The sequence below is a fragment of the Vanellus vanellus genome (genome assembly GCF_965231255.1).
Source record: "Vanellus vanellus genome assembly, chromosome: 1".
NCBI lineage: Eukaryota > Metazoa > Chordata > Aves > Charadriiformes > Charadriidae > Vanellus > Vanellus vanellus.
Window position 1 is genome coordinate 68237653 of NC_138905.1, and position 25142 is coordinate 68262794.

At 50.8% G+C, this 25142-nt stretch overlaps 1 protein-coding gene across 1 annotated transcript in view; it reads right to left on the bottom strand.

Annotated features, from left to right (window-relative positions):
- The window catches only part of LOC309682684 (sodium- and chloride-dependent GABA transporter 2), a 33144-nt gene extending 12231 nt beyond the window's left edge, over window positions 1-20913 (bottom strand). Inside the window, exons 1-8 of the mRNA XM_082496797.1 lie at window positions 20886-20913; window positions 20719-20784; window positions 18918-19136; window positions 14291-14425; window positions 13123-13263; window positions 12424-12508; window positions 9321-9453; window positions 5178-5312 (exon numbers count right to left, since the gene is read on the bottom strand). Coding sequence (XP_082352923.1) covers window positions 5178-5312; window positions 9321-9453; window positions 12424-12508; window positions 13123-13263; window positions 14291-14425; window positions 18918-19136; window positions 20719-20784; window positions 20886-20901 — 930 coding nt within the window. The 5' untranslated portion in view covers window positions 20902-20913. The remainder of the gene's footprint in view (window positions 1-5177; window positions 5313-9320; window positions 9454-12423; window positions 12509-13122; window positions 13264-14290; window positions 14426-18917; window positions 19137-20718; window positions 20785-20885) is intronic.
- Between the last annotated feature and the right edge of the window lie 4229 nt (window positions 20914-25142).

The following is a 25142-nucleotide window of genomic DNA, read 5'->3' on the forward strand; positions in this document are numbered from 1 at the left end:
CCCTTCATACAGGACTGGCCCACAGGCCTCAGCCCAAAGTCTCAGTCCACGTCCCGCAGCACTGCGGCGGCACCGGGCTGTACAGCCCTGAGGCCCTGCTGCAAAAAGCCCACCGCTGTTCTGCACAACCCAGGCCAACACTTTCCCTCGTCTTCATTTACCTCAGGAGAGAGGAGGCAGGGAACGAGTCACTGCCATTTCTGCAAAGTGCTCCCGGTCCTTCTGCCCACCCTACGCCCCACCAAGCATCACGTTCCCAGCCCCAAGCCCCAGCTGTTTGGAAAATACATCCTTGGGCTCCTTGGGAGTGTGGGACAGGGTGTTTGTTCTCCCATTAATCTCCCTGTGCCCCATAATGCTGTGACCTCACGTAACCCCCACACCTTGGGGCACCTGCTGACCCACAGGGACATTTTACACCCAGAGAGCCCTCCCACTGCTGGGTTTCTTTAAACACCACAAGAAAACAAACAGGTTTCTTGTTCATCCCAAAGAGCACAGCTGCCCGCCCCAGGGTGGTGCAGAGGGGTGAGGGATGCTCCTTGCTGGCTGGGAAGCCGGGCTTTATGGTCCTCCCTGCCCTGCTGCTTGTGGGTGGACAGAAAGACAGCTTTACTCCTTCCTGCTATGTCAGCGCTGAGATCAGACTCAGCAGGGCTGTGAGGCCACAGCCGGCCAGCCACCCGGGTCCCCCGCTAGCAGGGCTGGTGAGAGGCGTGGGAGGAGGAGGGGGAGGAGGAGGAGAAGTAGGAAGCCCAGCAAGGTAAATACAGCTGTGGTTCACTCCATGAGGATGCGCTCCTCCAGCAAAGCGGAGGAGACAACACCAGCCCCCAGCCCCTCCAGCGCACTGTGGGAGCTGCCAGCGCTCCCTCCCTGCTGCCCGGTGCCTTCCCTTCGTCCCCCAGGCAGTGACAGCAGCGGCGCCCGGGCTTGCAGACCCTTTGCCGACCCTCTGCCAGGGCTGGGGGGCATGGGGTGAGTGCACGGTGCCAGCGCATGCATCCACACACAGGCGCAGCGGGTCGCCCTCCGGCAGGAAAACAAACAGGCTCGCCTTCAGAAAGGGGAAGCGGGGGGCTGACAACAGCACAAACCAAGCGCACGGGGTCAAGTTAAAGGCTTGCTGGGAAAAAAATAAATAAGGGGAACAAATAATATTTAGCAGGCCCACGGTCGCCCTCCCCTCTTGCTGGGAAGCAGCAGCTCTCGCTGGCCACGGAGCAGCAGCAGGAGGGGCCTGAATTTGGAGAGGATCTGGGGGCTTTGACCCCTTCCCCAGCGTAGCTACGGGGGCCCACGGTTAACCCAGCAGGTCACAGCCCTGCAAGATGCATGCACCTCCCGTCCTCCCTGTGGTGGACACAGCCTCGGCAGCAAGAGCTGCTCTGGTGCAAACCATGAGCCAGACCCTGGCAGTCTCCCTCTCCAGCCACGAGCACAGCAGCAGCCCCCCAAAGAGCTGGGGGCATCTTCGTCTCTTGCCTCCCCTTCCTGCTGCATCGGCGGGAAAGCGGGAGCCTGTGGGGGACTCTGCAGGTGCAAACACTGCTCCAGAAAGTAACCACCAGGGACACGGATGCAAGAAAATGAGAGGGATGTAGGGAAGGTTATTTGAAAAGTAGCGCAGGTGAGAGAGGGACAGACAATGAGAAGCAGAGGTTGGAGGAAGGTAATGCTCTGAATTTAGCTGCAGAGAGCAAGGCAGGGTGCCCCGGCATGGCGCTGTGCAGGTTCGGGTGTCCGGTGCGGTAGTGGGGACTGCTAACAGGGTATCTGCAGAGCTGTGGGTCCTCTGCAGATCCTCTGCACCGACAGTGCTTCCCTGCCCCCAGAATCAGGGGCACAGCCCCCATCAGCACCTTCAGCACGTCTGGGCCAGATGGAAAGCAGCTCGTCACAGAAAGTTCTTAGTTCTTCCTTTATATAAAGGCTAGATAAAGTACAAGCACATGCAGCAAGGTGGTGGATTTTCTGGAATTTTCAAGAGGAAAACAAGAATGGGAGGTTTTGAGAAACATTTGCTGCTTTTCCAGAGAGGGATACGCTCAGAAGCTGCTGAATTTAATTCCTCCTCCATGCTCACTCATTAAATCTAATGAAATTTAGCTAAAATCGCTTGAGACTTGATACCAAAGTGAAAAGAGACCATTACATTTCTTCTCCTTAAAGCAAACCCAAACATACAGCCAGCACTATCTGCATCAAGCCCATCAGTCCCCTCTTTAAACCTGTCTATTAAAACGGTGCCTGGTCATGGTATAAAAGCACCAAGCAACAGAGAGCCTGCCAGCGCCTGAGAAAAGTTCTTCTAATGACATTTCCCACACTTAAACCTTATTTCTACTCTGAATTCCTCCTGTTTCAGCTTCCCGCTAGTGGATCATACTATGCATCCCTCTCCTTAATCACGTCCGTAAATCCCCAGCATTATCTACTGAAATAAACAATTGATAAAATTGCTGCAAAGATAATTGCAAAGGGTGGAGTGATCAAAAGTGGAAATGGTGAACAATCCCAAGACCCCCTTTCAGTTAAAATACATCCCACGCTATGAAATAAGTAGGAACCTTCTAGAGTACAGAAAATGCAATCAAGGAGGGGGAAAAAAAATTGGGCCTAGTAATGGCTGGCATGCTAATGTCATAACAGTAAACATTATACAAATAAAAAACAAACTAAGGGTTTATTTTTTGGATTTTTTAGTTTGGGGGCATACATTTCAAAATAGATGATCTCTTTGGCAGTTTTGCTGTTACCATCTTGTATTTCAGCAGAACTGGACTTCATTATTCAAAACCTTTGTTGGGCAGTTTCTTTGTATAGTCTGATCTACCGATCAACTGCATTTTATTTACTATTTTGATTATAAACATTTCATAGATTCGGAAAATGAAGGTGCTGGAAGATTTAGGGCACTGTAGACTTCATGGCCAGAAGAGACCACCATCAATCAGCTAGCCTGAGCTCTCGTAGGCAGGATTTCCCAGTTTTGTCCAAGGTCATTTGGCAGGTAAAAAGCAATGATTTCCACACACCAGTCAGATATTCTGACACTTAATTACATCTCAGCTGCTGCTGCTCCCCTGGTAGAACCTGCTAAATAATTCATCCTCTTTTCACCTAATTTTTCATACACTTTAAAGGAGTTTTGATTTTGTCCCCTTGTATATTATTTGCCCTTTGTTTAAACCTCCCCTTGAGATGCCTTACCATAAGGCTGAGATTGAAGAGGGTATTTTTAATTTTTATTTTTTATTAATTTCCAGAATCCCTTCCCAGGCACTAGAGTCTCACATTTTTCCGGGCAGTGCAGGATTGCGGGTAAACAATTACAACTCGCCGTCCTCTGAGCGCAAATCAATTATAATTGACTTGGCCCCAATGGGCTGGCAGGACTCACGCTGTCCCTGCTCAGAGAGAGGGGAGCACAGCTACGCATGTGTGGGGCTTGGGGCACTAACCCTTCCCTTCCCTCTCTGATGGGAAAACACAAGAGCCCCGAGCCCTGCTACTTGATTCGGCAGGATGGTTAAAGCACACTGGAGGAAGGCAACCACTGTTACTGACTCCTGCTTTTCTCCTGCAAAAGCGAAGCATTAATTGGGGAATGATGGAGTCGGGGAGGGAGGAGCCAGTTTTCCTCCCCCACTGGAGGATAAGCCATCCTCTTGCTCTGAAGGGTTACTCTGCCTTTCCACCAGTGCATTAGCATTTTCCAGGCTGCAAGGAAGCTGTGCTTCTAAAGCTCAGGCTGTAATTGGAAAAGTTTGCCAGGACGGACCTAATAAGGACACAGCTAGTACCAGCAAAACCATGCCATGCCTGAAGTGGTTTAATTCAGTCCCCTGGGCGACACAGCCACAGTAACAACAGGACTTTTCATAAGTGAATAAGCACCATTTTAAAATGTTATTTCATTTTAGAAGTCTCTCACACCTGATCGGCATGAATGGAGCCACAAACACTGCAAACAGACCTGTCCTCACCCCCTTCCAAGCCTCGCTGCACCTTCCCACGGAGGAGCAGCTGTCCTACCCACCTCCTGTCCACAGACAAACCAAGACAGCAGGATAGCAGCCAACACTGTAAAACGAAGCTTTTCACCCCCTCCTCAGGCACAGTCTTGACCAGAGAGCGACTTCCAGAAAGCTGAGCAGGAACTCTGAGTCCTTCCCATGATAAAAACCAGACCTCCTGGAGCTGGAAACTGGACACTCATGTTTAGCTCCCCGGATCGGAAGCCGTAAGTCAAACTGACTTGCACAGAGCCACACTGCACTGGTGGCACAGGCGAGACCCAGGGATGCCCAGCGGCCCCTGACATGCTGCTCTACCCCTACAGACAGAGAACAGGGATCCTTCTCTTCTCCATCAGGGAGGGCAGGATCAGCTGGAGTCGCTCCTCTCCCAGCACCTATGGCCCAGTTTGCAGAATTAATAACCAAGGCAGCAGTGGGACTAGACCAGAAAGAGTTAATGAGGTTACAAAGGGTTTTGCTGGCCTATTTTCCAAGCAGGCACCCTTTAATCTCCTTTGGAAACACCTTCACACAAAGGCTGGTACAGCAGCTCAGCTGGAGCCAGGATTTAACGTGGAAGAACTTGTCCCAAAGAGATTAAAAGCAGCAGTGGGGCGCTGACCCTCCCATCAGTCAGGCAGGAATTTCTCACCGGGGACCAGGAGGCGAGGAGAGCAGCCGGGTCCCAGGGAAATGCTGCAGAATGCCATGGCTCCTGCCATCCATACACCCGGCATGCTTCCCAGGGAAGCCAGAGCCAGCATGTCAGGGCAGAGCTGACATGGTGCAGGGTGGCAGCCCATGCACTGCCTGCCTCCGCAGCAGAGAATTCCCCCAAAGAAAGTGGGGGAGACAGCTGGCACCACTTGGGATCAAGGGTTAGATCCCACTGCCCATGCCCCCAGGCAATTCAGACTCAACTCAGACTAGAAAATAAGGTAAGAGCACAGGTGAAGGCCGAGGGTGAGAGAGCACAGGCACCATCAGATTACACACCAATACCACAGTCCTGCCTTTGCCCAGAAAGGAGAAAAAGAGGAGACAAAAAGAAGAAATCGGAGGAAAGAGAGTGAGAAAAGGAAAAGAAGGGGAAGAGGACAGCCACAGGCATCCATGCAAGCACAGCTCAGCCATTTGATCCTCCCTTCAACTTACCTGGGGATCCCCAAGGCGACTGAGGTCTGGATAAAGATAAAACAGGATTCCCTGGGATGCCCCTGGCAGGGAGACTCCCCTGATCAGCAGAACAACCAGCATGAGGTATGGAAATGTGGCTGTGAAATACACCACCTGGGAGGAGGACAAAGGAACAAGCATGAGAGAGCAGCTCGGGCCAGAGCACACAGCGCTGGCCGACAGCACAGCACCGACCCCCAGGCTGGGGCAGATGGGCAGCAGCAGGGGACGGGTCAGGCTGCCTCACCGAGCATCTTGCTGTCACCTGCGGTAAAAAGAAATGTATTTTAAAATGTGCCCAGGAAAGTCGTGATATGCCATGGTGTGTCTGGAGCCGGAGAAAACCTTTCTAATCCTAAGAGTGATCCAGACCCTGAGCCAGGCTATCACCAGGTTGGCATCAGAGTAGCTCCACTGAAGTCAGCGGTGTGATATCTAAGTGCATCAGTGAAGGAGCTGATGCCAGTATCCATCTGCACATCCCTACCCCAAATAAAGGCCTGAGTCACACACAGAAAGTCTCTTCTCTGCAGCACTTAGTGGCAAGGGTGAAGAGGTGTGCAGATAAGAGACACGTGCTGAAACATGATTGCTCCTGAAGGACCACCAGGGACAACACTGAGGGTCCCCAGCTCAGCGCTGGCACTGGCAACTGTCTTGTGCCCACTGGTCCCCACTGCAGTGACTCGCAGCTGCTGCCTCTGACTGAGCCCTGTTCAAATACCCAACATGGGCACTTCAGGCAGAGGAGGGCAGCACCTCTCAGACTCGCCATCAAGGACTCAGAGCCAAGCAGGACCTTTAACTTGTGTCCTCTTGCTTTTTATGCCCCTAGTGCCATGAACAACACAGACGTACTCAGGTAGGGTTGAAATCCCTTCCTCTAGCTAAGGAGCTGTGTCCCTTGGGGGAAAGCTGCAGGCCGGTATCAGCTAATCCTTTCAGGGACTCCACGTCTGGTAAATATAACATTCAATTTGGGGATTACTGGGGTACTTTCAGGACTGCTCAGGCTAATTTCTGTAGCGTGCCACAACACCACCACGCTGTGATCTGTGTTTCCCACACAAACAACCCAATATCAAGGGCTGATGCAGCCTCCCCAGCAATTCAAGTAGTGTCATTAATCCCTTTGCATTGCTCCCACAACTTCAAGACATATTGACCACCTTGAAAAAAGTTGTTCAGTCTGTTGTATCGTGCTAGACCAAAAAAGAAATGTTGCTCCTTCAGGTTTTTCCTGTGTGGACGTGCTGAGTGAGGATTTACATCAGCACGCTTCACTTGAATGCTACCCTACAGCTCTTTTCTCAGCTCGGGCAGTTACGCACCAGAGAGCTAAAGCTCATCTCTGGAGGAACTGCAACATATGATGATGTGAAATGATCTGTTTCTCATGCCTGCCCATCCATCCAAAATGAAGTGATTCAAAATCCTTCTAAAGCCCACTATCCCTGAACAGGGGTCACAGGCTTTCCCACAGGTATAGAAGTATCTGCCTTAGAGGAGGTCCTACTAAGAATGATTTCCCTGGACAGTACGACCATCTTCACTCTGGCCCTTGGTAATCCTTATGATCTGAGTAGTGATTCAAAAAGAGATTTCTTCCGGATCCACTCTGATGTACTCCATCTGAATAAAGCAATGTCCAAAGCACCGACGCTGCAACGTGAGTTCTCCTCTAAGTCAAGATATACATTCCTGGGTGATTCAGTTTTGTAATGCAGAAGGACAGAAGGATTTGAGAGATATCCCACCCTTGAAAAAACACACTGCTAGATTATCATGTCTGCCTGCAGCCTCAGGTTTTCTATGCATTTCATGTGCCCTGCTCTATATATCACAGCAGTCTTGGGTAATGCCACAGAGGTTGGTGAAAAACACCTCTTGATGGGGCTCGTGATTGCCCGAGATGTCTGTGTGAGTAGATCCGTCCATGTCCTTATGAATCTGCATCCTGAACACTGAAGGAACCCAGGGACAGCGTCCTTCAACACAGGCAAACACCATCATTCATTTTATTCTCAATTTTTTGAGGAGTCTCTGATTTAGAGCTTTTCACTGACAGTTAATCAAATCTCTGCGGGTCCTGCGAGTTTAACAATCATCCCTGTATTTACCACACAACCAAATTCTTCCTTCAGGAAATGACAGGGTGCAAGTCTAATCTTTCTTAGCTCATGAAAGCAAGATTAAAAACAAAAATCACAAAAACAAGCCATCGCCTTTGGATACTAGTGCACTTTCTTCCAAGATGCCAGTTTGCACATTCTCGGCTCGATCTCTACATAACATCAGTTTTAGGAGCTCAGAACACAAACTGGTAGTTGTCTGCCATATGATTTGGATTCACATTTTGGTACCATCCTATGTGCTTTACAGCCTGCGTGAATTAGCACGTTAAGCTTTTCACTCAACAGTTGCTCACATCTGCACTGAGACCAGAGGCCTGAATTTGGAGAACATTTTGCTGGATTAAGGGTGCCAAACTTCTATCTAACAACAGGAACATCTGGATCCAATGAGATATTACTCAATGCTTGGCTCAGACCCAATCTTTTTATTTCTTGGGCATTGTTAGCACTAACTACATCACTAGGAACCTTGCCGGGATCAGTGTGATCATTCTGTCACATGCTGGTCAACAACATCCAGGGTTTTATTTGAATCTGATCCACATGCCTCAGCAAAGTAGTTCCATCTGTGACAACCTCCTGCGAGCACTTCTCAGGGACAGGCAGTCCCCACATCGAAGGATGTGAACTGCTGCTGCTGTTCTGAGTAGGGTGATTTCAGCTGGCGGTGTTTGCCCCTCCACTGGCAGATCCCCAGGGCTAAGGTATATCTGTTCCCCAAAGGGACTGTATTCCCACAGGCAACATTTTAGCTGGATTACTAAATATGCAGAGGATTGATAAACCTATGGACACTGTCGCTTTACTTAAAAGGTTTCTGTTTTCAAGGAGAAAAACCTCTCACCATCTCCAGTCCTTTTTGCTAAAAAGCACTTGCATGTAACCTAGAACTTGTATCTAAAATAGATTGAATTTGTTCTCAGCACTTCCCACACTATGTTTGCTGTGTCTTAGTATCATATTTGCTGTTATTATACTGCCTCTGCTTTCTTTTACCAGGCCACCACAGCAAGCAGTTGCTCTTTTCTTCTAATTTTACTCCACGGAAACCAGAAAACATCATCTCTGCAAGCTGCTTGATTTCACTGTCATGTTTCATAAACCCAGACCATTCTGGAAGCAGGAGAAACTGCTAACATCCACGCCATCAACTTGATGGAAATATGGATGCAGCTAAAATTTACACCCCGTCACACATGATGTCTTGTTCAAAGCATGCTGAGAAGACCCCTTTTAGACAACATACTAAACCTTTTCATTTCCATCTGTTCTTGCTGGCTCCAAAGCTGTCTGGGAACAGGTCAGGAGGCAGTAGTAGAAACTAAGTAATGGGGTCAGTGCAAATGACAGTAGCACGCTCTGCAACAGAGGGAGCATGAGATGGAGCTGGACGGTCACACCAACCTTTCCCAGAAGCATTCACATAAATAGCTCTGTCGTGACCGGGGGGGGGGGGGGGGGGAGACCTTTATTGCTGGGGAGTATGAGCAACTCTAGGAACAGTTAGGATGAACAAAAAGAAAAAAAAAGAAGATCCCCATGGCGATGAGGCAAAGTGTTGAAGCCACCAGAATTACCTTTGTTACTGTCTAATGAATTTGAGAATGTTTTTCAGCTGACTTGCCAGGAGAGGCAAAGACATGCTGCTTGCTCACACTGTGGAGGGAGGGAAGGGAATATGCAACCACGCCATAAATAGGAAGACTGCAGGGTCTCCTGGGCCTGTGGACGGAGAGGAACCAGATGGGGATACACATCTTAGAAGTTAATGCTCTGAGACATCTCAGTGCTCCCATCCTCTCCTACCCAAAACACAGAGCCTGTCTTGCACCTCTGCTGCAAGATGAGCCTCACAGGCTCCTGCCAACTTATTCGGAGGATGGTTCCCAGGGGATCCCTAGTACTTCTCCGAACGTACAACAGGTGAGTAGATCAAGTGCTCCAGCTGTGACCAACAGAAGAGGCTTGATCTGAACCAAGTACTCACCTTGCCTGTGGACTTGACCCCTTTCCAAATGCAGAAGTAACAGATGATCCATGCCAGCAAGAGACACAGAGCCAGTTCCCAGCGCAGGCTGCCCAGGTGCTGGATGCCATCGGAAATCTTTAGTACTCTCCTCCTGCATTGGGGGGAAGCAAAGGAACATCCAGGTGTCACTGATGTTGGCCACTAACATTGCCTACATCTTGCTGGTTCTCACCACACCTCCACTCACCTGATGACTTTAGGGAGAAGACCTGTCTTACTAAGAAGGCCCAGTTCTGAGCTGCAAGCCTCAGAGGAATCAAGCAGTGATCCCTTCTTAAAAGTACTACTGGCCTGGCAGATCATGCATGGACACTTGCTTCTACGCTCACTCCAGTGCTGGCCTATTGTGCAAGACATTTCTCCTGTCCTCCTCCCACCCTTCATCTGTCTTTTCCTCTAAGGTAAGATGTCTCACTCTGCAAGAGCATGCAGCACTTTGTACACACAAGCTCTGCCCAGGCTTTTTTCATGTATATTACAAAGTTCACCTACATTTCTGACATGTTTCAAACCTCAAAGTGAATTATACATTGCACTTACCATGCAGAATCCATCAGGACCACCCAAGAAGCAATGCTGTCCAACCCCTTCTCCATAGCATACTTCTGTCTTTAGGATCAGCTACATATTTCATCTCAGGACCCAGAGCAGCATAGCAGCCATGACTGAGACCCAACCAAGACCACAATAACCCCCATTCCACAGTCAGAAGAGGTTGCCTTGGGCATCCTCTTTCAGGCAGTGTGGAGATAGGATCCCGGGCCAGATGGACCTTGGTTCAGCTAAGGTCTTATGGTCTCACCCTGGCCATATAGCAGCTTTCCATGTCATGTGTACGTCAAATCTTCCTCATCACTTATAGAAGTACAGACTCACCTGCCTCCATCTCCTACACCGCACAGGTGGATCTGAGTGAGAAACACCATGGTGGAGTCCCAAAACCCAAAGCCTGAGACAGGCAGACAGGGACACACACTACCCTGGAGCCCAGCAGCAATGCCTGACCCACCGCAAAAGACAGCAATTTTCCCAAAATAAAGGTCACTCTCCTGGAGAACAGCAGTCTAAGACACACTGCCTCCTTTCCTACCCCACAGCCTCACGGCAGATTGAGATGAGAGAGGGGTCGGAAAAATTGTTCTGCTCCACCAGGTACATTTCATCATGTTGCTCTTTCCCTGCTTCTAAGGACGTGGACTCTGTAACCAGTGGGGAAGGGGTGCCAGCAGACCATAACTAACTGGGCACTGTACTGCAGCCAGAAGAGGCCTCAGAAGCATGCCATCATCCCACTGGCAAGTCAGTGCTTCTCAAAGAAATGCTGGCCTCCTACCTCACGGCCCAGGGAAGGCAGGAACAAATGCTGCATCAGAAGCAATAGACAGTGGAAATTTCCAGTCGTGTGTGCTGATTGCCCAGTAACACAGAGGTAGTCGCAGAAGTGATGGGAACATCAGCTTTACCAGAAGCCAGCCTCAGGAAAAGCAGTCTAAGGCAGGCCACCTTCTAATCACATGTGAGCAGCAGGCAGAGAGAGAATGCAGGCTCAGGGAGCACACAGGAGACAAAGAAAGTTTAAAAACTTTGACATTTAAAAGCAGCACCCTGTGCTGAGCCAGGGATGTTCCAGAGGTACTGTGTGCTGCACACACTCACAGCACCCGGCAGCGCCGCTGAGGGCAAAGCCCTCCATCCACCTAAACGCACAAGGGAAATTCACAGTGGCAGCAGAGGGGTCAGTTGCGCAGTCTGTTAGCCAGGACTCAGCGCGTAACTGCATCTGTTCTCCCAGGAGATGCTGAGGATCATCATAGAACCCTAGCCAACCGGCCTATGCCATCAGACAGAAAGCGAGCTACTCTGTACCTCAGGGTAGTTAACACAAGGGGAGAAAACAATGAAAATCAGGGAGCAAATTTCACTGTGAAGTGAGCTGACACCAGCACTTCATTTTTTATTTTGGTGAGCTTCTCCCCTCAAGATAGTTTGCGTATTAGTCACTCTAAAGTAAAAACATCCCTTCTTTTTCTACTTTTAAGATGAAGACTAGCCCACATACAAAAGTCACTATCCACCACGCCAGAGCCTCCCAGGAACAAGCTGGTATCACACAGTAGCACGGATTCAAAGGAAAGATCACCTACTGCATCACCAGTATGAACTCAGTACATCACAGGGCTTTAAGGCCTCCCCTTCAACAGCTGAACACGCTACCACATGCAAGACAAGCAGACAAAAACCCATCACAGAGCTGCTGCTTTGTGGACCACCACAGATCTCAGCCCACTCCCACCTATAGTCTTGGCACCCATGCCCTGAGCATGGTTACTCTGGATGCAGCCACCAGGCAGCTCAAGGAATGCATGGGGGGGCAGACTGCTCCAAACAGAAAAAGAGCAATGGATAGTCCAGCAGATATGTAAACCGTAATCCAAACCATATGGTAATGGCCACTATACCCTGAGAGAGTGCCACTAATTTTATTCAGGTTTGCACCCTGGGTAAGGCTGAACCAAAGCTTCAGGATGGGGAACAGGTAGCCAATTCACCTACATTGCAGGAGGAAAAACCTGTATAAAGAAGTTCACAGCTGGCAACGAAGAACAAAGGAGAAGGCAGGGAGAGCAGCAGCACAAATGGAGAAAAGGAGAATTCAACAGCGTAGGAGGTATAAGGGAGAAAAGAACAATAAACAAAACATCAAGGACCCAAGGAGGCAAAGCATGGGTGAGGTAAGGTCTTGCACAGTCAGCTAGCCATCACTGAGGTCAGTGAGACCAAGAAGTCCAAAAGGTCCAGAGGGACAGGAATGCGACATCAGAGAAGGACAAAGTCAGATGGCTCTGAGGCATGCCAGCACAGCTGCAAACACCAAGAGCCCAGCAATGTTACCCTCACTGACAACACTGCCCGAGAACCTTCACCCTAACCTGCCCAGCTTTCTCTTTTGTGTCTTCTGGTTACGATGGGTTAATATGAACTGCCACTGCAGGGTTTGTTCCTTGCCCAGGGAAGGTATGTCACAGAGGAAAGGGGGGTAATAGGCCTATCCTTTACTTACTCCCAGAACTCGATGACAGGGGAGGTGGCGTTTTCATTGGTCACATTGAACGTCGAGTTTGCCTTCTGGAGCTCCATGCAGTTCCCTGTGGGAAAGGCCCAGGGAGAGAGGGAGCATTAGTATCAGTGGCTGGAGTACCAGAGGATCTGAAAAATCCCTCCCTTTCCATCCACAGTATCAACTCTCATTGATATTGACTCTGAGACAAATTTTGTGTAGTCCCAAAAATGCACAAAAGCAGTCCCCTCCAGGGTAAGTCTGGCAAGCAACCTGGGACAATTAAGACAATAGCATTTAATTTTTCCTTCCAGTGGGCACAGTGAGCAGTCCCGACAAGCACTGGGTCTATAGCTAACACACAGCACGGGATGACTAGAGGATGCCAAGAAGGAAGGTGCCCATGGTGGCTGAAGCCCAGAGCAGGAGCCACTGGGGAGGCCATCACTGCGCAGCCCTGGTCAGGTGCTGCAAGTGGTTAGGCAGTGCCAGACCAGTGCTGGTCTGGCAAAGACCCAGATCAACCAAGCCTCTTCCCTAAAAGCACCAACATCACTGCAGTGACCCAGCACTCCCCACCCCCATGACCAGCAGTCCTATCCAAGCAGGGGCAAACCACTCTCCTGAGGTTTGGCTGTGGACAGCAGCACATTTCCCTTAGCCAGGAGCCAGTGGAGGACTGGGAGAGGGCTCCACACCCACCTGTGTTCCACTCATGGTCACAGCTGCCCCAAGGGAGGTCGATGGTGAATGAACTGAAGAGATAAAACAAGGCCCAGGCCAGGACAATGATGTAGTAGAAGTTCAGCAGTATGACGATGACCTGTGAGGCGTAGCCAATTCCTGCAGAAAGCGAGCCCCGAAGGCAGGTGACGCATGCGCCAGGGGACAGGAACAGGACTCCCCTTGGGAGGTGCTCACCCAATGTTTTCATCTGCTGCTCCACGTTTTCGCTGCGCTGCTGGATGAATGCCACCGGGGCGGCTGCCAGAGCCATCATCCCCTCCCTGAAGCCCACCATGCCACATCAGCAGGGGCCCAAGCAGGGGCATCAGAGACCCCCTCTTCCTACCACCCCACTGCAGCATTCCATGGTGAAAGGGTGGCAAAGGGAGGGAGTCTGGGCAGGGGATGGACAGGTTATGGTTAGAAAGCCACCCAAAGGGACAGAAACATATGACAGTGCTCTACTGGTTGCTCCACCTCTTCTACCAAAATTCACTTTTTATTTTGTTCACTCATCCCTTTTCACTGTTTGGGAAGTTTTTGTATTAACACCACACACCTTCTCTGGAGGTACCAGAGGAGCATCTGTAGGTTTTGGTATGTGGAGAGGAAGCAACTGAGACTTTCAGAGAAATCATGGAACGTGGCTTGAGGCTGGATGACTGTGCTGAAACAGCACTAGAAGTGGATCTGACTGCTAACAATTTATTAAGACAGCTAACACCTTTCACCACTGAGGTTTTAAGCCATCTACAAACTCAAGAAAATGACATAGCATTGAATTAAAAAAATAGTACCATGTTTTAGGTTCCTCATAACCTCTAGAAGCATTTTCATCATTTAGCTCTTGGAGGACAACCTTGATTGGGCACAAAGCTCCTGGCCATAGCCACAGCGATGAAGAAGTAGTCAGGATACAATGTAGTGATGGAAACTGCTTGGTTGGAAAGGCAATAATTTTTTCCAGTGTAATTTTGGAAAGGGGGCATCTGGTGGCCCTCCCAGGCTGGGATCCCCAGTGGTGAGCAGAAGATGCGTGGAGGTACATAAGGAGCTGGGCTATGGGGATATCCATCACTGCTCACCCCACTGGGGCCCTGTGTTCCTGCACCTCTCCATACCCTCTCAGGCTCACCCCACTCACCTTCAAAGAGGGGGCAGATCCTGCGCCAGGCTGTCACCCCTCCCTGGCTCGTGTACTGCCCCAGTGCCGTCTCCAGGAAGAAGACAGGGATCCCGCAGGTGAAGAGGAAGATGAGGTAGGGGATGAAGAAGGCACCTGGCAGATTCAAGCAGCAGATAGGAGAAATAAGCCCCGTGGGGTGACTGGGGTCAGGCCATCTCCAACCTGGCATGGAGCAGGTTTGTCCTGGTGAGGGGACAGCCTGGGAGGGACGGGAAGGCCATGGACAGGGTTGCCAGGAGAAAGGGATTTTCCTCACATTGCATGAGAAACTCAACATTTAGAAAAGATGTAGAAGAAAGGAAAGTTTCTAAGACCGATTTTTGTGCAGAAAGGAGTGAAACAAGTTCTCAGTCTCTGTATAGAAATACAGGAGAACACTCTGCTCTAAAACCATTGTAAATTTTAATCAGGTTGGTGACTCCTTTCACATTAATTTTTCTGACTGAATAAGCTGACAAGCCCACAGATGACAACACCAAGGCACTGAGGAACACAGAGACTGACACCTTCACCCAGTCTGTGGGTTTGCTCAATCATTTGCTCAATGAAAAGCAGCAGACACACAAACGAAAAGCAAGAAGTGCAGGAAAGTATGTACCTCGCGCCAGCAGCCAGGGCTGCCCTCCTGGCCAAGCCCTGTCATGAAACCAGACAGGGAGAGACAAAATGCATCAGGCTTTTGGTTACCCCAGGCTAATGTTAAATGTGGGAATGGCTTTTACCCCGCAGAGCACAGAGGCAGCCCTGCAAGATGGTCCACGCTCCTCACTGCGCTAACGTGCCACGAAAGCTGCTCAAGCCCTGCTACAAAGGCAGGGACATGGGGCAGGATGGGGAGCTGGTGTGGAAAGGGGTATCCCCGAGCGGAGAGTGGCAGCTGGGCTGTGGCGGGCTCAGAGGTACACGCAAGGTCAGAGGTGACAACCACCACTAGCCACTAACCACTTTTTCCCTGCATAGGCCTTTTCTCTGCCAGTGAGATGCTAACTGGCTCTGGGGTCGGGTGGGTGGGGGTGTATGGGAAACAACAATCCCAGTGCACAAGTAAACTCAAAACCCAAGAGATTTCATTAAGAAGCTTAGCTAGCAGGAAGGGGCAAGGGAGAGGGAAAGGGGGGCTTTGGGGACCGGCCAGAAGTCCCACTCCACCCTCATCCCAGTGGGGTACAGAGCCACAGTCCTCCCCTTCTTGCAAAAAAAAAATATAATGCAACCAACAAAATAGACAGGGAGAGCATCTCGGCAGCTCCCCATGGGCAAACAGCAGCTGAAGGGATGCTGATAGATGGCAGCCCCAGGAGAACAATGAGCACCTGCCCACCTGCTCTCCTCCTACCAGTAAATAGAAGTTGGTGAGGGCAAAGGGCAGGGGAAATGGTTGTACTAACACCATCCCCGCAACTCCCCAATTTGTGTAATCATATAAGCGGTGCCTTTTTTCGAGAGAGTTTATGCTTGTATAAAAGCTTGTGTTTAACTAAACTGCAGCCAGGGGATCCCAGGGGAGGTCTCTGAGGTGGCAGGTCGAGCTCCCCAGCCTGGGTTTTCCTTATTTGAAGCCGGCCGGCCGGCCTGTCACCCTCCTCAGCACCTCTGGTTATCTCAGGTTTCATGCTTTGGGAGTCTTAACTGGAGGGTGTCAACATGCGGGCTGTGAAACAATGCAAAATTCTGGTGGGGTGAAGGAAGGATTTCCAGAGACATGTTTGGGCAAGGGGCTGTGATCTGCGCCACTCCCCTCACCCCCCAGGTTGGGGGGGACAGGCAGGGTGGGACAACCCCGATGCCAACCCCCATCTCACATCAGCTGGCAGAGGGCTGCTGCTGGCCTGCGCAGGCAGGAAAGGGCGGCAAAGCAGGATGGCCCTTCAGGAGGAGACGACGAGGAGAGGTGCCCAGCAGAGCCGCCCTGCCCAGCCACCATGGCCTGGGGGGGCAGCAGGGAGGGCAGCCCGCAGCAGGGGGATGCGAGCAGACAAGGGTCCAGCAGCACAGCTGAGCAGCCCCTCTGGCGCTGGCCGGCCTCCCTCTGGCCCAGCACCATCCGAACTGCCCAGGGGTGAACCCTGACGCCTGGTGGAGGTTTGCCTGTAGGGACGGTGGTGGGCCCTTGGCTCCAGCCGGTTTGGGGAGCGCTGGGGCAGCCACACCATCTAACAGGCTTCCCCGGTATTTCCCAATCCACGGGGCCAGCCTGCTCTGGGAGGGCCTGACCACACCACGGGAAGTGAAAGCAAAAGCGAACAAGAGGAAAAGAACATATTTTTGATGTTTCCGCCCAACTCCCCCCCTCCCCCCCCTTATAAGACGTAGGTATCAAACACTGAGCACTAAATGTGTAAGGGACTACTCTTTTTTCATTATACAGAAATATCCCTAAAGAAAGGAAAAGTGGCCGGCTGCCTCTCTTTGCATAGCTCAGATTTTGCAGATACCTTTTTTGCGAAGAGCCTGACTTATTTAGGGCAGCAAAGCAAGAGCTGAGAGCAGTTATCACCGCTGCTCACACGCAGTTCAGCAAGGGGAGAAAAAGTCAGGCAGTGGGGCAGAGCTATTTCAGCCGGACGGTAATGCGGCACAAGGTTGTAGGCTGGCCATGGTTGTAAGCTGACCATGGTTGACCTGGAGCTGGAAATTAAATAAAGGTCCCTCGCCTTTTATTGAAGTACCAGAGAAGAAAGTGCCTAGACCAGCCTTCCCAAAGGAGTGCAGGACAAAACCTCTGGCAGCTTTTAAAATTAATCTCGAGGCATTACACGGGATGTGCTACTGCACCAGCTGGGCCAGGCCACAGTGCCGGAGGGAGCCTCGTGTCCTGCCCGGCCTCGTCACACTGCCCTGCCCCAAGGAAAGCCGTATGGGAAGACACCTTCTCTCTGCAGGGAGAGTCTCATGTGCCATCCTTTCTCTAACCTCATGGGAAGGGGTTGGAGATGAAAAATTTGCCTGCAACTTCAAACTCCTCATAGTCTCTGCTGCTTCACGGGGCTTTGCTTCAGGCCCGTTTCTAGGGGGGAAAAAGGCTGAGAAATCCCTTTGTGTCTTGCCTCTGCTGTCCAACCACACATGACAGTTCCCCTTTCCCCAGAACCCTCCTTGAGCTCTCCCCTGGCACCCAAGGCAAGGGGTGCCAGCAGAGACCACAGGTCCCTGTCCCCCTGACAGGATGGCAGCTGGGAAGGGTGCAGCAGTGGAAACAGCCACAGCTCAGCAAGCAGCCAAGAACCAAGAAACATTCCCCGTGGAAAAAGAAAACACGAAAAATCCTCCTTTTTCAACAGGGAAAGAAAATGCCCGACCACCTGGTGAAAAGAAACAAGCACTGAGCAAAGCACGGCGTGAAAGTAGCTAAACAGCGATTAATCCTCTTTTATGCCACTGGGATGAAAGCAGTTTAGTGAGGCCCATGAGACTACCCCAAGCTCAAGCCAGGGGATTTCAGCCCTGGGTCCCCAGCGCTTGCTCCCTGCCAGCTCCCAGCCAAGCACCATTTCCCCTCTCCCCTGCCCTTCCGGAGAACCCAATTAGCAATTAATCAGCAGACAGGGAGAGCAACTCTCTCTTCTCCATGTGCTACCGAGCCAAACTTGAGAAAAGCTTTGGGCTTTCGTTTTTTTAAATAATTTTCTCTCTTAAAAGGCAGCGACAAACTAAAAGCAAGCACAAAGCCCTGGAAAACCCCACGGCAACCAACCACCTGCAAAAGCAAGCCCAGCTCTGCGGCCAAGCAACAGGGCAGCCTGGCCTCACAGGGGATTGGCCACCAGTCACTGCCGGGCAGAGCCGAAGCAGCACCGATGTGCTGGTAGCAGCATCGCCCCACTCCATCTCTCTCCTTCAAGCACATCATCCACCCGCACACTGCGCAGCCTCGGAGGCGCGTGTCCCCTCTCCCAGGCACTTGCAGCTCTGGTGGATGCTGTGAGGGCAGTGCGGGGTGCAGGAGGAGTGTTGCGCCTCTGCACCAAGGCAAGGAAAACCATCGCACCCTGCTCTGTCCCTGCTTCAGCACCAGTCGCTGAGGGACACCCCTCTGTGACCAGAGACCAGACCAGGACCTGAGGTCAAGAGCCCCTTCGAGCCTCCCTGAGCCTCCAGGAAATGCTGCAGCTCCTCGCAGCACGCATGAGGACTACGTGCCCTGCAGCCTCCTGCACTGCTCCCCAGTGCATAACCAGGACCTGCCACCTTGTTTGCACAGGGCCCCCGGTGCTCCTCAAGGAAGAGGTGCCTGGGGTAAGTCGTGCTGCTCAGAGCACCAAGCCTCCCACCCAGGTCCACCTGCCTCCCCACCTTGCCAGCAGAACCAGGGCTCCACACACATGAGGGAAACAGGGCCACCGGAAACCCCGAGACATCACCACTTGGTCACCCATATCCCACAGGGTCAAAACAGCCCCTGAGCATGGCCAAGGTAGCGGCACCACGCCGGCAGGTTGGCATCCTGTCTTCAGACTCATGACTTGGGCATAGCTGAGAAGTTGTTGCCAGCAGTGAGCAGGGCCAGACATGGATGTCACAGAGGCAGGAGGGACGCCAGTGACCAAGCATCCCTGGGGCTGGCCAGGCCCAGGGCTGCACTTACCTCCACCATTCTTGTAGCAGAGGTAGGGGAAGCGCCAGACATTTCCCAGGCCGATGATCTCTCCAGCCACAGACAGGACGTACTCCAGCTTGTTGTTCCACTGCCCTCGCTCCAGGGTCTGTTCCTCCTCCTCCTTCTCCTTCTCCTTTTCTGTGCCGGGGTGTGTGGGCACCATTTCACCATTGCTGACGGCACCAGGGACTCTGTAATCCATCGTACCTTCAGAAGGAGTTTCCTCTATTACGTTCAGCACAAGCCATGCAACGAGGCAGAAATTTGGGCTATGGGAGGCAAGAGAGGGGAGTGGGCACACGTACACACACACTGAATCATTCCTCTCTTGCTCCTTATAGTGATTCTTGCTGGCAGTAAGGCGCTAAAGGCATACATAAGCTTTCATTGCTTAGCCCAAAATCAGTCCCTAAAAGCCACTATCAGTTTCATTATTTTTAATTGACTCAAAACACCCCTGCTTCTGGAAGCCCATCCTCTAAGCACAGCATTACACATAAGACCCAGTGGCTCAGCCAGGCTGGAGCTCCCACTGTGGCAGATACGTGGAACAGATGTAGGGCTGGAGGAGGACAAGAGCGGCATCAAACGCTTGACAAAATATTTTATAAGGGTTTCTCTTCACCCCTGTTGCTGTTTACCAAGGTCCGGTTTTGCAGACCATGTGATGAAAGTGACAAAATACACAGAAGTCTTAGATGCCCGAAGAGGACAAACTGAAATAAGAGGGAAACAAGTTTCTGCTCTCAGTGATGGCAACTTGCTGGCAATCTATTAGCCTGCGAGAAAAGGTGATTTTTCAGGATGGTGCTATCCTTGTAATTGCAAGGGAAGAAAGAGTGCAGATGCCATGGCCATCTGGGATCTCTCCTCTCCCAGAGTCTGCCCCTCCAAACATTCCTCCGTTGCCTGCAGAGGCTCCACACAGTACCACTCTCGGGAAGCCTTGGCACCGCAAGAGCTTCTCCCATCTCTATACAGATCTCTAAGAGAAGTAGAAGACCAGCACAGAGTACGTGGTCACCTCTCCTGCTGTCCCACCTTCCCCCCAAAACCCCCGAGAGGACACCTCTCCTACCATGAAAGCCAGGGCATAGCGTAAGTGACCACTGGTTCACAGCTGGTGCCTCAGAGCACAGCAAGGAGACAGGCACGGGTGGCACCAGCTCTGCTGGAGCCATTTAGGAGTCTCAGGGGGTATTTGAGCCTGTTCCTCGTGGGCAGGATGCCCTTCTGGCCACCGAGCCCCGCAGGGCAAAGAGTGAGGACTACGGTTCCCACCAATGCCTGGTGCCAAAGCTGGGGTTGCTGAGGACATTGTGCCAAGGAGGGCACCTTCCCCTGCCCAGTGCCAGCCCTCCAGCCCACTCGTGTCCCGCAGAAGCAGCTCCCCCAGACCCACAGCCTAATGCTGCCATTCATTCCCGCCTGCAAGTCCCTCGTCATGAAAGCAGGAAAAGGCACTGGCAGCAAATGACACTCTCCCCCATCCAGGGAGAGAGAGGAAAAAAAAAAAAAAAAAAAAGAAAAAAAAGAGGCAAAGCAGCACTTTCAACCTCTCCCCTCCCCCTACGTAGTCCCCTGTAAAACACTTCGGGACATGAAGAGGCGCAAGAAACACTGGCAGGCGTCTGACAGCGGCTGCAAGGAAGGACTGGGAGGACCCCTCCACGCTAGAAAATGATTAAACAGGCAGAAAGCGCACCGTGACCTCTCATCCACGGCAGACCCGGGTGGGTGCGGGGCACGGGGGGAGCAGGGCAGAAGAAAACAGGCACAGAGGTGTTACCTTGCGGACGGCACTGTCGGGGCGCGAGCCAACGGGAGACGCGACGGCAAGACCGAAAGGTGCTGGCTATTTAAAGTGTGGAAAGAAAAATTCAGCAGTGGTGTAATCCTAGACTTTGCCCAACCCACATTCCTTCCCCCACCCCCCAGGGCTGGACAAAAACCTACACATGACTGATTTCATGGCCAGTGCAAAGGGGCTCGTTCCCCCCCGCCTGCGAGAAGGGCTCACGCCGCCTCCACCAGCGCTCTCCCTCCCGGGCCAGGGACCACTTGGCTCCCGCTCTCCATCATCTCTCTGCCCAACACTGTCCCTGGAGTCACAGGAGAAAGGGGAGACCACCACACACTGGTGCCCTCGCAGCCCTGCCCGAGGGAGCCAAAGCCCCAAGACCTTCTGGGAAGAGGTAAAAGCCAAAACATGAATTCACGGTGAATTCCCGTTGTGGGATCTCCCCTTGGCAGGGAGGACATGGGTACAGGACAAGGTCCTGCATCACAGTCAGACCCACAGTGCCCAGGAGGGCAGCCAGGCTGTGCCGTGGCCGGGAGTAGCAGCAGGCAGCAGAGCTCTGAGCTGGAAATAAACTCTGCTAAACTCTCTGCTGCTCCTTACTGATGGCACAAAACAGCCTCCGTCAGAAATTTGGCAGGTTGCAAACCCTCTTCCCTCACACGCAGGGATCTTTGCCACTGGTCTTTCCCAGGAGTAGCACTGCCCCATCCCAGGACATCATCCCAGAAGCCACGATGGGAGCAGGAAATCAAGCAGCAGATGAAAAATCATGCAGCAGGGAGAAAACCAGCCCCAGTTGTGCATACCCAACACTGGGTTGCAAAATTAGCTGTGGCTGCTTGGGAAGGAGGTCTTGGGATTATTGCAGGTAGTTACTCGACAACATTAGCTATGTGCTTTGAGGCCATAAAAAAGGCAAACAGAACAAGATATTGTTCACGGTGGATGTGGTACAGCTGTGATGGTCCAAGGATGTAAGCGAGGCAAGGTTTTAAAATATTTTTATTACATCCATTGATGAATAACTGGGGCAAGAGAGAACCAAAAAAAAAAAAAAAATCACAGCTTTGGGTTCAGCGTGCTTATATAAAGCCTGCAAAGCAGCACCAAAACCTGAGCTGTGTACAGGCAATTTGAGGAGGTATTAAGAGGATGACAGGAATGAAGCAGCAAAAACTGCAGTGTCACTACATCAGTTTATGATGTACCCACATAGCTCCAGGCTTCCTACAGGGGAAACAGGGAAAGGGAAGAGGCACAAGCAGAGGTAAGGAACGGATTCAACCAAAGAGTGATCAAATACATGACAACTCCTCATCTCGGGGAGAGATGCCTGCAATAAAAAGAGGACGACAACAGACGCCTAGGAAACAAGGAAGAGACAGAGAAGGTAAATATATCATTCACTACATCTCATAGTGCAAGAACTAGTGGCATCTGATGAAATATTCAGATTTAAACCAAAAGGAAATACTTTTTCCCCCCACTGTGCATAATTAATTAAACATGGTACCCATGGCCATTGCCACAGCAATGAGTTCAGAAAGAAACTAGGCAAATTCACAAAGGGCTGCCCCTCCTCAGCAGCAGTGATTAAATAGGGTGGTCCAAATAAAACACTCAGCTCCAGATTGCAAATCGGTCATTGTTGGAAAACAGGGAAGATTGTTGGAAAAACAGGAGGAATTATGCATGACGGTGAGAAGCGGGGAACATCCCTGCACAGAAACCATCTCACAGTGAATATAGAGTTGTTAAATAGTTAGGGTAAGGATATAGGGATTAAAAAAGAACAGCAAAATCAAATAATACCTTGCCTTGTGCTACAGATTGGTGTAAGGAGAGAAGGAAACCTTTCTAGAGATTCTCAAAACTATTGCATGTGTCAGCATCTCTGCTCAAATATCCCTGGATAACCACGATCACCACAGCACACCGATGGCAATAATCTTATCAACAAGACGACAAGCTAATTGGCAGGAACTAATAGACTACGATAGGAAACTGTGTAATCAATAACAAACTATTGGGCTTCCACCCAGCGAGATAAGACTGCACTGAACACAACAATAAGTTGAAAATGAAAACAAATGTTCAGTGTAGACATAAGCAGCAAGGAGAAATATTAAATCTAGAAGTGCAATAGCAAGCTGTAAAGTCCCAAGCAAAGCATATTTAAAGTAAAACATCACTTTACACATCTTCTGGGGTGAAACAACAAAAAGTCCATATGGTTTTGGGAGATGTTACTTGAGAGATAAAAAAAATATATATAAAAAATTGTTTTGCTGAAGATATGAAGAGAAGAGAATCAGCAAATATCACAAAGGATCAGTTAAGACTACATAAAAAGATGTTTTCAACATACATTTTTGAAATTGCAGAAGGCAAAGAAACTGGGAGGGACTTTAATCTGCCCATCAGAGGCAATGAAAATCCAAAGGGAAAAATGCAAAGGATGAAATCTCAGTGTCTAAGATTTTGAGTCTGTAACCGTACCTAAGCCAAGTGGAAGACAGTGAGAAACAAAACCTTAGGAAACAGATTTGCAAGAAACAAATAAGAGAGATGGAATCTTTAAAAAAGAAAAAAAAAAAAGGAAGAGGCCTAAATAACACGTACACTGTAGTAACAGGAAAATAATTTCATCCTGACATCTGCTGACATAATGCCATTTAAAAATATTTTTATAGGCACACATACATATATTTTATTTATACAAACAAGGAGAACACCAGGGAAGGGCTTTTGCAGCAGCGTGGGCCACCCAGAGTTGTGCAAGCTGAACCTCATTGGGCGGCCACGGAGCATCTTCCTCCCAGTGCCACAAGTGCTGGCACCAGTCCCGCATGCATCGCCCTCATGCCACCCCCAGGATGGCACAAAGGGGTTATTTTGCAGGTGACCTCCCCTGCTGGAGGTATGAATGGAAGGCTGCCTGTTTAGTAACCCCTCAGAGTACAGGGCTGAAGACGGTGCCAGGCGGAGCAGCCACCCTCCTCCCCACCGTTTGCTGTGACAGCCCACGCTGGAGTGATGCCTCCCTGAGCAGGTCCTGAAGCAGCTTCCAGGTCCAGGCAGGCTGCCAAGCTGCCTTTGCTGGTGCAGAGCAGCAGAGTGCTGGTGCACGGTACACGAGCGGTGCACGGCTAGCTCAGCCCCTTCTCCCCAGCCACCGTTCTGGAGAAGAGCAAGAGTGCCAGACCAAGGAGGTCTCTGTCAACGTACCTGACACCTCAGCCAGGACAAGGGCTGGATAATGCTGATCCTAAAAGGCTTTTGATTTCTCTCCTGATATTTTTGTTGCAATTCGCTCATCTTCTCTTTACCTTACAACATTTACCTCAATTTCTGTCTTCAGCTTTGTCCCATTCTTCCACCAGCAGCTGAGGTTGTTCTCCTGAGGAAGCACTGGCGGCCCAGACAAAGCAAGCCTGGAACGAGCTTCCTCTGGAGATAACAAGGTACTTCGACCTCTTCTGGGTCAGATGTGCACAAGAACTGGTCCCAGCCCACCCCATCATGCACAGCTGGCACACACAAGTGCTGGCCCTGCATGGTCTAGTAGGAACCACAGGACCTACTCCCAGGTCTGGTCTTGCTTCACATCTACATCCAGCTGAGCAGGGAACGAGCATTAATTAGATTTCTGCCCTCCAAATCAGCCAGCCACCTCCAGCCACCCAGAGAGGCGGTTCCAAGCTAAAAGGAGGGATTCAAAGGCATCTGCTTAGAGGGAGGATGAGATGAAAAGAGGAGAGGAAAATGGTTACTGGGAGACACACACAATCTCTTACTGCTCTGCAAACAGCAGCAACTTTCAGATGAATTTATGCTCCTAACCCACCAAAGCACTTTTAGGGGAGTGACTAGGGCACAATTACTGGTGCTGCTTCAGCGTTCTCGAGGTGAAGAAACCATCAGCCACCTCTGACCTTTGCTGAGCACCGAGAGCAGCTACGCTCCCCACTTCCACCTCCCCCTCCATGCCTCCGTCACATGTGACAAACTGTCCCCATGTGTTTTGGGGCTGTGTAATCTTGCAAGCCACCCCCAGCTTCCAGGAACGCAATTTGCCGTTATGTTATCTGGGAACCAAAGGCCAGAGCAAATACGATGCATTTCCTCTATCTGATAACCACCCTGCTACTGGCTTTTTCACAGCCTGAAAATATTATTCATCTTAAGTGACCACGGCTGCAAGCAAAATTGTCACAAATATGCACGAAAAGGGGACAAACAGAGGCTGATACTCACCACACAATCCAGGAACCTGGAGACTGCTCAGTGAAGAAAGAAGCCACAGTGAGCACAAAGGATTGACTCCGGCTTGAGTCACTAAGCTCCCTCCCAGAAAGGCACATATATTTGGAAACTACAATGGCAGGAGCCAAAAGCCATTGCAAGAG